Source organism: Anomaloglossus baeobatrachus, chromosome 4, assembly GCF_048569485.1.
Source record: "Anomaloglossus baeobatrachus isolate aAnoBae1 chromosome 4, aAnoBae1.hap1, whole genome shotgun sequence".
NCBI lineage: Eukaryota > Metazoa > Chordata > Amphibia > Anura > Aromobatidae > Anomaloglossus > Anomaloglossus baeobatrachus.
In genome coordinates this window covers 402,877,172-402,891,418 of record NC_134356.1, presented here as the reverse complement: position 1 = coordinate 402,891,418, position 14,247 = coordinate 402,877,172, and the positions used below count along the sequence as shown (strand labels likewise).

At 47.1% G+C, this 14,247-nt stretch overlaps 1 protein-coding gene across 1 annotated transcript in view; it reads left to right on the top strand.

Annotated features, from left to right (window-relative positions):
• The window catches only part of LOC142301576 (store-operated calcium entry regulator STIMATE-like), a 228,704-nt gene that overhangs the window by 178,738 nt on the left and 35,719 nt on the right, over positions 1–14,247 (top strand). The window contains exons 6-7 of the mRNA XM_075342599.1: positions 9,463–9,546; positions 9,807–9,932. Of these exons, the coding sequence (XP_075198714.1) occupies positions 9,463–9,546; positions 9,807–9,932 (210 nt within the window). The remainder of the gene's footprint in view (positions 1–9,462; positions 9,547–9,806; positions 9,933–14,247) is intronic.

The window sequence follows — 14,247 nt, the reverse complement described above, 5'->3', positions numbered from 1 at the left end:
TCACTGTCCCCTATATCCTCACTTTCCTGTCCTGATCTGGCCGTAAAGCACTACAATGACACACTCAGGACTACGCTAGACCAAGTAGCGCCCCTCACCCTCAGAAAGACCAAACACAGAGTAAAACAGCCCTGGCTCACATCACAAACTCGATTTCTCCAGCGATGCTCCAGGAGCGCCGAACGCCTATGGAGGAAAACCCGCACACCAGAAAACTTCATCCACTACAAGTTCATGTTAAGGACCTATAACTATTCCCTTCACCTCGCCAAACAGACCTACTTCACCAACCTTGTTTCCTCACTTGCCAACAATCCAAAAAAACTCTTTGACACCTTTCACTCCCTCCTCAGTCCCAAAGTACAGACCCCTGTCACAGCCCTTCATGCTGATGACCTGGCCTCGTATTTCACAGAGAAAATAGAAAACATCCGCCAAGAGATCAGCTCCCAGCCACCAAGCCCTGTGAATCCCATCCCTCCCCATATTCCATCCAGCTCACTTTCCACATTTGACCCAGTCACAGAGGAGGAAGTCTCCAGGCTCCTATCCTCCTCTCGTCCTACAACTTGCCCTACTGATCCCTTCCCCACACCTCTACTCCAGTCCCTCTCTCCGGTTGTCGCCACTCACCTAACTAAAATCTTCAATCTCTCTCTCTCTTCGGGTATCTTCCCCTCCTCCCTCAAACACTCTATCATTACTCCATTATTAAAAAAACCTTCTCTTGATCCGTCCTGCACAAGCAACTACAGACCAGTCTCCAATCTCTCCTTCATCTCTAAACTCTTGGAGCGCCTGGTCTACTCTCGCCTCACCCGCTACCTCTCCTCTCACTCTCTTCTAGATCCTTTACAGTCTGGCTTCCGCCCTTTACACTCAACAGAAACTGCCCTTGTCAAAGTGACCAATGACCTATTGACAGCAAAACGTAACGGTGACCACTCTCTGCTTATTCTTCTTGACCTTTCTGCTGCCTTTGACACTGTTGACCACCATCTCCTTCTCTCTATGCTCCACTCTATCGGCCTAAAGGACACTGTTCTTTCCTGGTTCTCTTCCTATCTTTCTGGCCGCTCATTCAGTGTATCAGTTGCTGGCTCCACATCTTCTCCTCTTCCTCTCACTGTTGGGGTCCCTCAAGGCTCAGTCCTTGGCCCTCTTCTTTTCTCCCTCTACACTGCCCCAATTGGTCAGACCATCAGCAGATTTGGCTTTCAGTACCATCTTTATGCTGATGACACACAGCTATACACCTCCTCCCCTGAGCTCACCCCCGCTGTACTACAGAACACCAGTGACTGCCTGACTGCAGTTTGCAATGTCATGTCTGCTCTCTATCTGAAACTTAACCTTTCCAAAACTGAACTTCTTCTTTTCCCTCCATCTTCCAACTTTCCTCAACCTGACATCTCCCTCTCTGTGTGTGGCACAACGATAAGTCCTAGGCCGCAAGCCCGCTGCCTGGGGGTTATACTTGACACTGATCTTTCCTTCACCTCCCACATACAATCTCTTGCCCGCACCTGCCGCTTGCACCTCAAGAACATCTCTAGAATCCGCCCCTTTCTCACAATGGAAACGACAAAAACCCTCACCGTGGCCCTGATCCACTCTCGCTTGGACTACTGTAACTCTCTATTAATTGGTCTCCCCCTAACTAGACTCTCTCCTCTACAGTCAATCCTTAATGCAGCAGCCCGGGTCACCTATCTGGCTAACCGCTACTCGGATGCCTCTGCTCTGTGCCAGTCATTGCACTGGCTGCCCATATATCATAGGATCCAATTCAAACTGCTTGTTCTCACCCACAAAGCTCTCCACAGTGCAGCACCCCCCTACATCTCCACCCTCCTCTCTGTCTATCAGTCCACCCGTTCTCTACGCTCTGCAAGCGACTTTCGACTAACATCCACACTAATTCGAACCTCCCACTCCCGGATCCAAGACTTCTTCCGAGCTGCACCAACCCTCTGGAACGCTCTACCCCAAGAACTTAGGACAAATCACAACTTACTCAGCTTCAGACGCACCCTAAAGGCGCATCTTTTTAGGGCGGCCTATCACACTCCCTAATCAGATTCGATTCACATAGTCCCTCTACAACCTCTCACAACATAGCTCCACATCAAACTCCATGGCACCCAAAGGCATCTCAAGGCTCGGGCCCACTGGTCCAGGAAACCATTATCCAGCCCCATTTCCGTGAGATGGTTGGATTGTCATTGTAAATAAGCACTTGAACCTTGCCTCTCCCCCCATCTCATTGTAGATTGTAAGCTCTCACGAGCAGGGTTGTATTTTTTTTCCCCTCTAAATATTGTATTTCTATAACTGTTACTTGTTTGTATATGATCCTCCTGAATTGTAAAGCGCTACGGAATATGTTGGCGCTATAGAAATAAAGATTATTATTATTATTATTATTATGTGCGTCACAAAAACCGTGACCCCGACGATCTATCGCACGATAGATTGCCTGGTGTAAAGCACCCTTAAGACTTGCAGAACTCCCGGGCCCCCATTCGCCTGGGGTGAAACGCACGAAGAATCCTTTCAGCAATTGAAGTCGGCCCTAACCGGAGAAAAAATTCTGGCCTACCCCGACTATGGCCTCCCGTTCATCCTCTATACTGACGCAAGAAACATGGACCTGGTTGCTGTTCTGTCCCAGATGCAAGATGGCAGGGAAAAGGTAATTGCTTATGCAAGCAGGAAGCTCCGGCCAACTGAAAGGAATCCCGAAAATTACAGCTCCTTCAAATTGGAGTTCTTGGCACTTGTCTGGGCGATAACGGAGAGGTTTAAGCATTACCTGGCATTGGCGAAGTTCACAGCCTATACGGACAACAACCCTCTGACGCACTTGGACACGGCAAAGCTTGGGGCCCTGGAACAATGTTGGGTAGCCCGGCTAGCCAACTATGACTTCACTATCAAGTACAGAGCTGGCCACAAGAATACCAATGTAGATGCCTTGTCCCGGATTCCGCACCTATCTGATGGAGGGTTGGATGAAGATGAGCTGGAAGAAATTAAGCTACCCACGTTCCATCAGCCAAAGGACGAAAAACCTTATGTTGGCCAGCAACAGGCAAACTTTGACTCGTTACCCTGCCATGGGTGGCAAGAAGCTCAAGATCAGGAACTCGCGGTCAGGCTAGTCAAGATGATGATTTCCCAAGATGCTAATGTGACGCCCTAGACCCCAGGGGTCACCGGTAACAACAACCACCACACGACACACACACCCCCATCCCTTGTGAGGACACACCCGTCACCCAAAAGGGAGACCTGATGCCTCCCTCAGGGCCAATAGGGCACACCAGGTGGGCGGAGTTAGGCTGAAAGACACGCCCACCGAGGAGAATACAGTCCTGAGGCAGGAAATACAAGCAGATTGAGTTGTAGAGTGACAGTGACAGGAGGTGTAGAGGAGTAGAGCTGTCAGGGTCCCAGGTTGGAGCCTGGGATCCCCGTAACGTCAGGCAGGCAGACGGTGGTGGCCGCCTGCAGGAGTACCAGTATAGCAACCGGCGGAACCATAGGGACCGGGCCAGGGTTGGAGCCCGCTGGCCCTGAACCAGGGAGTCAACCGTTTACCGGAGCACCAGAAACCGGGTACTCAGACCCCGTCCTAGCTTAGAAGCCACTGAGTTTAGGCAATTCACTGATTTCAGTCTGGACCTGACGGGTTCATCCTCACCCAAAGTCCCGAAAAAAGGCAACAGCCCACCGATACCGGGTCAGAGCCACCGCCAAGGGCCAAACATCCGACGGGCCAGCGCCTGCGGGCAACCGAGGGCTCTTCTGGCAGCTAAACGCCGGGGAGCGGACTACCACTGCTCAGGCAGGGGATCCAAAAGTCAAAACAAGAGGTGCAAGGGAAAGGGGCCACCATCAGCCTCACAAGGGACACAAGCAGCCGGCTGCGGGACCCGACCATACCCAAACTTTGTGACTCTGAGTGTGAATTAATGAATTAATAGTGAGTACACCAGTGCCATCCGGGCACGACATCGCACCGCAGCACGGCGCCCTGCACCCCGACAACATCATCGCGCGTCCCGCCTGGTCCCGGGACACACCGCCCCTACCCACAAAGGGGCTAACATCCAGGCTGCACCTTCAACACTGATCCCGGGAGCCCCCTTCACTCCAGCCGCAGCGGTGGTGCATCCCGTCACCACGACCCGTGGGTGGCGTCACGACCCGCACAACGACAACGCGGCCCCCAGCTGCGAACCTCGTCCCACACCACCACCCCACTGCCTCTCCTTAACAGGGCGATGTGGCCCCCAGTGCGGAGGAGCTCGAGCCACCGACAACCCGAGCCCGGACCTCGAACGGCTCGGCCCGGAAAGGGAGCGGCCAAGCCCCTCTCAGGGTGGTGCATTTCCAGGTTAGAGCCTACTGCCCCCTCAGAAGAGCAGCGGCTATGGAAGAAAGGGACCGCCTATACTTGCAGCAGGGCAAGCTGTACAGAGGGCTAATCAACCCGAAGACGCACGAGAAGACCTGCCAGCTTGTGGTGCCGCTTGCATACGTACCTGTGGTCCTGAAGGCTTATCACGACTGGGCTGGACACTTCGGCTGGAAGAAGTTGGAGATGCTGCTGAGGGAGCGCTTCTACTGGAGCCGGATGAGAGAGTCCATAGAGACCTGGTGCAGAGAGTGTGGTCCCTGTGCGCTGAGAAGACTGGATGAAACTAGTCAGAAGGCCCCGCTACAGCCAATTGTCACCCGCCAGCCGTTGGAGCTGGTCGCCTTGGACCATGGCAAGCTCATGCCTAGCCGGAGCGGCTATACGTACGCCCTGACCATCGTAGACCATTATTCCAGGTTCATGGTGGTGGTCCCTGTCAAAGATCTAACGGGCTGCACTGCAGCAAGGGCCTTCAAGGTATACTTCTGCCGGCCGCATGGTTACCCGGAGAAGGTGCTTACAGACCGGGGCCCGGCCTTCGAGGCGGAGGTTTTTCAAGAGTTCTGCAACTTTTACGGGTGCAAGAAGATCCGGACCACGGCCTACCATGCCCAGACTAACGGGATTTGCGAGAAAATTAATCACTTGGTTCTCAACCTCCTCAAACCCCTGCCTCTGGAAGAAAGAAACTTGTGGCCCAAAAAGCTGCCCGACCTGGTGAACATGTACAATAATATCCCCTGCAGTTCCACTAAGTGCACGCCTGCATACCTGATGAGGGCCCAGTCTGGGAAGTTGCCGGTGGATCTAGAATTGGACGTCGAGGTACCTGAGACCATCTCCCAGACTGCCAATTGGGATGCCAAGCACCAGAAGCAGTACCGGCAGATCCAGGAATATGTAGAAAGGAACCTGTGCCAGAGCAGAGAGGCAAGAGAAGCATTTCAACAGACGAGCCCGGGCTGCCCCCTTTGGACCCGGAGATGTGGTACTGAAGAGGAAAAGAAGGATTCACAAGCTAGATGACCAGTGGGAAAGGACTCCTTATGTTATCCAACCCACTGGATGGGAAGACCAGAAAACATACCTTGTCAGTTGTGATCAGGGAAAGACTATGGCCACTGTTTCCAGGGACCACCTGAAGAAGTGCCCAGAGCCCCTGAAGATGGTGGAGGAGGTCTCCCCTCCTACGCCAAACGTGGAACAGAAGAAAGAGGTGATCCACACTGTAATGGGTGATTTTCCGGCTGGTTGGCCTATGCAGAATGGAGCTGTGATTGTTCCCGTTATCATGTTCCCACAACCCGTGGAAGATAGAGAACCAGCAGGGCCTATCAGCAATACACCAACCCCAGCGCCCAGAGATGCACCTACACCCCGCCCCCGTAGGCCTCTGCCAGCCATATTTGACGTTGGGGAAGAGGGGTCTGTACTTCCCTCTCCCCCACCGGTCCCATGCGAACCTTGAAGGGTCAGAAGGTCCACACGCCCTAACTTGGGTCAGCCACCACTCAGGTACAGGGAGACCGCAATCTAATGAGTGGTGCCTGTTAGTTGCATAAATATATGTATTAATGCCAATTAACTGAGATCTTCACCAGATTAAAATGTTCAGGTAGCGGTTCTCAGGCTACCCAAGTTTGAAGTCCCCGTTGGGACCGTCCGTTTTATAGTCCCATTTCACAGTTCACGGACCATGGCTTTGGACTGGAAAGCCATCCCAAAAACTATTGGGTCTTGTAAATAGCCCCAGACAAACCTTCTCACCCTGCAGCAGTCTCTGGAGAGGCTGATTGGAGGAAGGGCCTGTGGTAGAGTCGGCCGAGGCCCAGTCACCAACAAAACTGGTGACAACCCTCCGGGTCAGGGGTCCCCTGGACATGGGGCCCTTGAAAAAGGACTGGCGGGTAAGGAACGTTTTACCCGGCCCGTACGGGCAACACCCCGGACCTACCCTGGACTTGGGCAAGGGGTGCCAACCTGTGTTTTAGAGGTGGCATCAGGGCTAGGTTGTTTTGGGTGGGTGAGGTGAGAAGGACCCGGTCCGTCCCATCCCGGTTTCAAATGTGCAACGTTTAAGAAAAGTGCCTCCCGTAAGGGAAGAAACCAAATATACTTCGATGTAAATATGTTAGTATACTTGTATTGTGTTTTACCCCTTTTTCATCTCTTTCAGTTCCTGTTCAATAAATGTTGGTGGTTGGACAGCCCGCGGACGGTCTGTATTAAACCAAGGGGGAATGTGACGCCCTGGCAAAACCAGGTAGTCACAGGCTCCCGCACAACACCCTTCCCTCACTTAGGAAACACACAGCCGACCTGAAACCCTAGTCACCTCCCCTTAGGGAAAGATAGACACACCAGTGGGCGGGACCAGGCGGTTGGACACGCCCACCCAGGGGTCTAGACAGCCCGGGGCGGGAAAACAATCAGTTGAGTAGAGCAGTTGAGTAGTGAAGTTTAGTAGTTCAAGTTGAGAGGAGTGTGGGCTGGAGCTAGGTGTAGCTACAGCAGAGGAAGTTCAAGTTGAACGGTGCCAGGGTTGGTGCCCTGGTGCCTTGGCTAGGAGGCAGATGGTGGTCTCCGTCAGCAGGAGACGGGAAGACTGCTCGGCAGAACCGAGGTGGACAGGGTTGTAGCCCGTCGGTATCGACACGCCGGCCCTTGCCATCGCTATACTCTGCACAAAGACACTGGGTCCCGGGGCAACCATCCCTACCCACGGAGGGGTTAACATCTAGCTGCCACTACATCTTCCCCGGGTGCCCCATAACAGCAGCGGTGGTGTCCCACCTCACCACACACCGTGAGTGGCGTCACAAACTTAATACGGCCTAGCCCGTACATCTACGTCCCCCCTTTTATTCGGCGTGTCTGGCAGACCTCCGGGTCCGGAGACCCTCGAGCCACCCACTTAGAAGGTCCGGATCCAAGCAGCGGCGGCTGCTGGCACGGGGGCGGCACAGACATATACTCCATTCTCTGCATGGGAACTCTGCAGCTCCTTCAGGGTTAACTTTGGTCTCTGTGCTGCCTCTCTGATTAGTGCCCAACTTGCACAGGCTGAGAGTTATGGTGGGCGGTCCTCTATTGGCTGGTTTACTGTGGTACCATGTTCTTATCATTTGATGATAATGGATTTGTGTTCCGAGGGATCATCAGAGATTGGGATATTTTTTTTAGAACCGAACCCTGACTTGTACTTCTCAACAACTTTGTTTCTGACTTGTTTGGAGATCTCCTTGGTTTTCATGATGTTCTTTGGTTAGTGGTATTGCAGCCTTTGTGGTCTTTCAGAAAAGACGTGTAGGCCATTTGACACTTAGATTGCACACAGGTGGACTTCTTTTCACTAAGCATTTGAATTATGAAAATAATTGCTTGCACCAGAAATTTTTAGGGGCTTCATAGCAAAAAGGGTGAATACATATGCACATGGGAATTTTTTTTTATTTTATCCCATATATTTAATTTTTGCCTATATTTTTCCCACTTCACTTCCCCAACTTAGACTACTTAGTGCTGATGCATCACACATAAATCAGATTACAAAAAGTATTTAAACACAGGTCGTAATTAGGGCTGAGCGGATCCAAACTGAGAATACCAGCCCCCAGCTGGCTCTGTCTTGGCTGGGTATCTAAATTTTTTTTTTGTTGGTTTTAAAAAAAAAACCCGCATACGATTTCTCTTAGACCGGAGTCGCACTTGCGACGAGGGATTCCCACGAGTCTGACATCGCTTCACCGGCACAGCTGCGCACACCTCTGACAGGAGCGTGCATGTGTTTCTAGGTACATGCACGCTCATGTTCAGAGAATGGCAGGCCATGCCGGCTGATGTCATGCCAGACTTGTACGAGTCTGTTATTGCATCACCGGCACAGCCGCGCACACTTCTGACAGGAGTGTGCATGTGTTTCTGTCTACATGCACGGTCATGTTCAAAGAATGGCAGACCGTGACGGCTGATGTCATGTCAGACTTGAGCGAGTCTGACATCGCATCATCAGCAGGATGGCATGATAGATCCGTTGGATTTCTTTACTGGATAGATTAGTGCATCAAGGTAGGATGGATAACATGTAGATATCTAACATTTTTAACATTTTGTCATACATTTCTGCTCATTGCCTATTGATAGTACATTTTTTTTAGGAGCTTTTTGTTGGATTTTGTTGTATCTATGAATAAGATGTAGCGACTGGTTCACTGTCGAAACGCGCTGGATCGAGATTTATTCCTTTGCCTTCTGTGCCTGTACCGTGAATTTTTAACTTTTGAAACAAACATAACTTTTACATATCTCTGTCTGCGGTCCACTGGATTCAATATCTTTATGGATTGATAGTACAATGTTCTCTGTGCTGTCTGGAGATCATCTAACGCCTCTAAGCAAAATAATATGCCAGAGTATGTGTCTGCTATGGGATTGTAAAACAAAGGATCTCGGCTCTTTTTCATCCCATCCCTTTTGCCAATTATAACCAGTTTAAGATCAGATCACCCTCTATAGAGTGGAAGAAAGGGTGGAGAATTGGCTGAAGGGTCATGAAAAGGGTGTGAATTGAGAGACCTTTTTTCAATGATTTTACAATGCGTGAACCTGGTCCAGGTTGACTTTGATCCTACAGTGGTTTAAACACAAATGATCACAGGAGTAAATCACCGTATCTGGTAATTATTAAGAGTTATCATTATGTGAATTAATGTGCCTTTTATATTAAATCATCCCATAAAATTGAGGTGATGTTTTTGCTCTATAAACAGAAATAATGAAAGCAGAATATAGTGTTTTTACATGTAAGCCACTTGGCCCATTCAGACTAGAATCTACAACAGATGTCTCTATTATATGTGTGACCTTGCTTGTCTGCCGGTGATGTCTGTAACTCTCCGTTCTACTGTGTAATATGTTATTGTATCTTCGCTTTAACGTTTCAATAACTATGTGTGAACTCTGGCTGGGAAAGCTCTAAATTGACAAGTCTGTTTGTACAATGTATATCCCCTTGCTTTGTATTTTTCTGTGCGCAGCTTCAGGAAATTCTTCTGGACTACATTACTGATCCCAAGTTGGAGCTCGTCCTGGTTATGCTGGTGGTGCCTTTTATAGTCAATGTGAGTATAGCTCGCAAAATATCCTTTTTTTAGCATATTATGGCTATTTTTTTTACCATGAGAATGGCATTGGGTGATAAAAATTAAGTTTAATCATATAAATTAAGTAAAATTACATTTTTGTTAGAATCACCTCAAAACACTGAATATAAGTTTACTGTTTTAATACAGATAAAATTAAGCAGATTAGCGTACCTCAAAGTATATCACCATATCAGCGCCCTATAAATAAGTGGTTTCCTAATTTTTCTTCTTTTCAGGCTATAATGTTTTGGGTGGTTGATAGCTTAATAATGCGAAAAGACAGAGGATTAAAAGTGGAGAATGATCTTCATAACTGTGAAGGTACAGATGGATTACCATCAGTGGTTGATGAGGAAACACAGGTAAGACCCCACTTGATGTGGAGACTCCCCTCCTTTCCATTATTTAAATTAATTTACAATCTATACTTAATAGTTGAATAATTGAAGAACATTATGGTTTTATCATAGTGCCTTGAAAATCAAGCAATGGCCATTCATCAGAATATTAGCTATGTACAGTGCCTTGAAAAACAATTAATACGCTGTGTACTTTTCCACAATTTTTTAAACCAACAAACTGAAAATTTATTTTATTTATGTTATAATGTGATATGCCAACACAAAATAGGAATCATTTTTGAACTGTGAAAGAAATGATTCATGGTTTTCTAATTATTTTAAAAATCTAAATATGAAAATTGTGATGTTCATTTGTATTCAGCTCCCTGCAGTCTGATACCCTTAAAAAAAAAAACCTGAGTGACCAATTACCTTCAGAAGTCACCTAATTGGTAAATTGAGTCTTTCAATAATGTGTAGCTTATTCTCAGTATAACTACAGCTGTTGTGTGAAAGCCTCAGTAGTTTGAGAACATTAGGCATCAAATAACATCATAAAAACCAAGCAACTTGCAATCAGGTTATTGCTAAAGGTGTGGAGAAGAGTAAAGCAGGGGTAGGTTATAAAAAATAGCCCAAGCTTTGAATATCTCATGGAGCACTGTTCAATCCATCATCCAAAAATGGAAGGGTTATGGCACAACTGCAAACCTACGATGGCATGGTCTTCCACTTAAACTGATATTCCAAGAAAGAGGAGCACTAATTAGAGAAGAAGTCAAGAGGCCCAAGACCACTATGGAGAAGCTGCAGAGATCCACAGCTCAGATGGAAGAATCGGTCCACAAGACAACAGTTAGTATACTCCAATCTGGCCTTTTGTTTACAAAAGAAAAGAACATTTTTATAAGCAAGCAAAAAGAAGTCCTATTTTCAGTTTGCAATAAGCCATGTTTGGGACACAGCTAGCATATGTGGAAGAGGGTGCTTAATTTTAGATGAGACCAAGGTAGAACGTTTTGTGCTAATTGCAAAACGTTATGTGTGGCATAAAACGAACACTGCACATCACCAGGGAAAAAACATCCCCACAATTAAACATGGTGGTGACAGCATCATGCTCTAAAATTGCTTTACTTCAGCAAGGACAGGGAAGCCAATGTGAAGATGGGTAGAGCTAAATGCAGGACAAATCTGGAGGAAACCTGTTGCAGGCTGCAAAAAATCTGACACTGTGGCGTAGGTTTACTTTCCAGCAGAAAACATACTGCCAGAGCTACAATGGAAATGGATTAAATCAAAGCATATTAATGTATTTAAATGGCTTAGTTACAGTCCAGATTTAAATGAATCTGTGCCAAGACTTGAATATTGCTAGTCACAGACACTCTCCATCCAATCTCATTGAGCTAGAGCTAGTTTCCAAAGAAGATAGAGCAAAAATGTCATCCTCTAGATGTGCAAAAGTGATCGAAACATACCCCAAAGACTTGCTGCAGTAATTACAGGAAAAGGTGGTCCTACAAAGTATTGACTATTTGCCTGAATACAAATGCATGTCACAATTTTCAGATTTATATTTTTTAAAATACCTAGAAAACCATGTATCATTTCCTTTTACATTTCACAAATTTAAATAAAGTATTTTACTCTGTGTTTTGTGTTTTTTCTTTTTACGTACACAATTAGTATTGGGGGGTTTCATAGACCCCTATCCATTACTAACCCAGGGCTTCATGACAGCTGTGATTTTTTTTTACTTCTCAGCTGTTATTAACCCCTTTTATTACCCTGTTTGCCACCACTCCAGGGCAATTGGAATGAGTTGGGTAATTGCCAGGATTGGCTCATCTAAATGATGTGCCAATTCTGGTGAAGCTGCAGGCTGCTATTTTTAAGCTGGGGAGAGACCAATAACCATGGGTCTCACCAGCCTGAGAATACCAGACTCCAGCTGTCAGTTTTATCAGCGCTGGGCCTCAAAATAGGGAAGACCCTATGCCATTTTTTTTTTCAATTTTTTTTTTTATTTCTACGCTCCACTTTGGGGACCCAGACAGTTAAGGGGGCTTTACATGCTACGATATCGTTATTGTTTTATCGTCGGGGTCACGTCGTTAGTGATGCACATCCGGTGTCATTAACGATATCGCAGTGTGTGACACTTTTGTGCGACCTAAAACGATCGCAAGAGCGGCCAAAATCGTTTGTCGCGGAGAGGTCGTCCTAAAACAAAAAATCGTTCTCTTCTAATTAACGATGTTGTTCCTCGTTCCTGCGGCAGCACACATCGCTATGTATGACACCGCAGGAGCGAGGAACATCTCCTTACCTGCCTCAACCGCCAATGCGGAAGGAAGAGGTGGGCGGGATGTTTACGTCCCGCTCATCTCCGCCCCTCCGCATCTATTGGACGCCTGCCGTGTGACGTCTCTGTGACGCCACATGAACCGCCCCCTTAGAAAGGAGGAGGATCGCCGGCCAGAGCGACGTCTCAGGACAGGTAAGTCCGTATGACGGGGGTGTGCGATTTTGTGTGCGACGGGCAGCGATTTGCCCGTGTCGCACAAATGATGGGGGCAGGTACGAACGCTAGCGGTATCGATACCATTATCGCAGCGTGTAAAGCCCGCTTTAGTGTGACTGCAACCAATCCAAGACACCGCCATAGAGAGTGGGGGCACTGTCTGACTGTAACCAATCACAGATGCTGTCACAGAGGATGGGTGGGGAAAGCAGTGAATATCCATAAGATTTAATGAATGGACCCAGAAGAATTGTGACCGCTGCACAAAATCTCTAAGTATAATTGTTCAGCTCAGGGGCAGACACAGACAGCTTGGAGCCCCTGTGCAAGAAATGTTGCCTGGGCCCCCACATTCCTTTATGGCAACAAAGCTGCAGATATATATGTATATACATGTATATTACATAGTGCCCTCTTTTGTTATGTACAGCACCATCTCTTAAATATCAGATGCTCTTATTACTTTTGCTATTTATTGCGCCCTGTCTTTAGTTTATAGTGTTCTCTCTTGTTAGATATAAAATGACATGGCTGCTGATGGAAAATGGTAAGGTTTATTTTCTAACGGAGAACCTGATGGACTGGTCTTCTGGTCAGATGTTGCTCCATCAGCAGACATTTTAGATCTAACAAGAGAGGATAAGTAACATAGAGGAGCTGTGAATAATAAAAATAACGAGAATACACTATAGAAAAGACAGTGCTATACATAACAAGAGAGGACACTATATAATAAGGGACAACACCATACATACATAACTAGACAGCATGCTAATAACAGACATAATAAAAGTCTGAAACTATGTAATAAAGGTTGGCACTTTACATAGTTTACACTAAATACTAATGGATGGTGCTATACATAATAAGGCTATGTGCGCACAGTGCGTTTTTCGCGGCGTTTTTGCGCGTTTTTCGGGTGCGTTTTTGGCCTCAAAACTGCATGACTTTGCTTCCCCAGCAAAGTCTATGAGTTTTCATTTTTGCTGTCCACACACAACTATTTTTTTAAGCTGCGTTTTTGAGCTTGAAAAAAAAATGGACATGTCAATTATTTCCTGCGTTTTTCTGCGTTTTCCTGCCCATGCAATGCATTGGAAAAACGCAGCCAAAAACGCACCGAATCGCGGTAAAAATGCATGCGTTTTTTGATGCATTTTTTCGACGCAGGTGCATTATTGTGCGTTTTTAGCGGCCAAAAACGCACAGAAACGCAGCGTCAAAACGCAGCGTGCACACATAGCCTAAAGCTACATTCCTACATGCGTGTACAGTTTCAGTGTGCTGCCTGACTTTTTTTTTTTTTCTCGCATAGCGCACAGATCCATGGAGTATGTCCTATTCCTTGTAATCGGATCAGAACAGCACATGCTCAGAGTCTCACAGATCTCATTCTCAGATCTGTGATTTCCAGATATTTGAATTGATCTTTGAAACTCTGGGAGTCCATGTTCCATTTGATAAAAAAAGGCTTGCAGCACACGAATGTGAGAATGTGACCTAAAGGATTTAACAAATAACAGCAATACTCCAAGTCATACAGCACAGAATAATTATTTTCATAAAGTTACTTACCGCTGACGTCTCCTCTGCTTAGGTATTTTCTCTGGTTTCTTCTCCATCTGGTCAGACCTTCATGTTGCAATCTTCCAGCCACGATTCGTCTTGTCACACTGATCACTGCAGCCCTGAAAATAGCAAGGTTACATTTATTGTATACATGTCATGATTGACTCCTGGCTCAGCTGGAGCTGAGCCTTTTTTTAGTTTCACTTCTGATGCAAGTCACGTTAGGGGTTAATCCTTTCT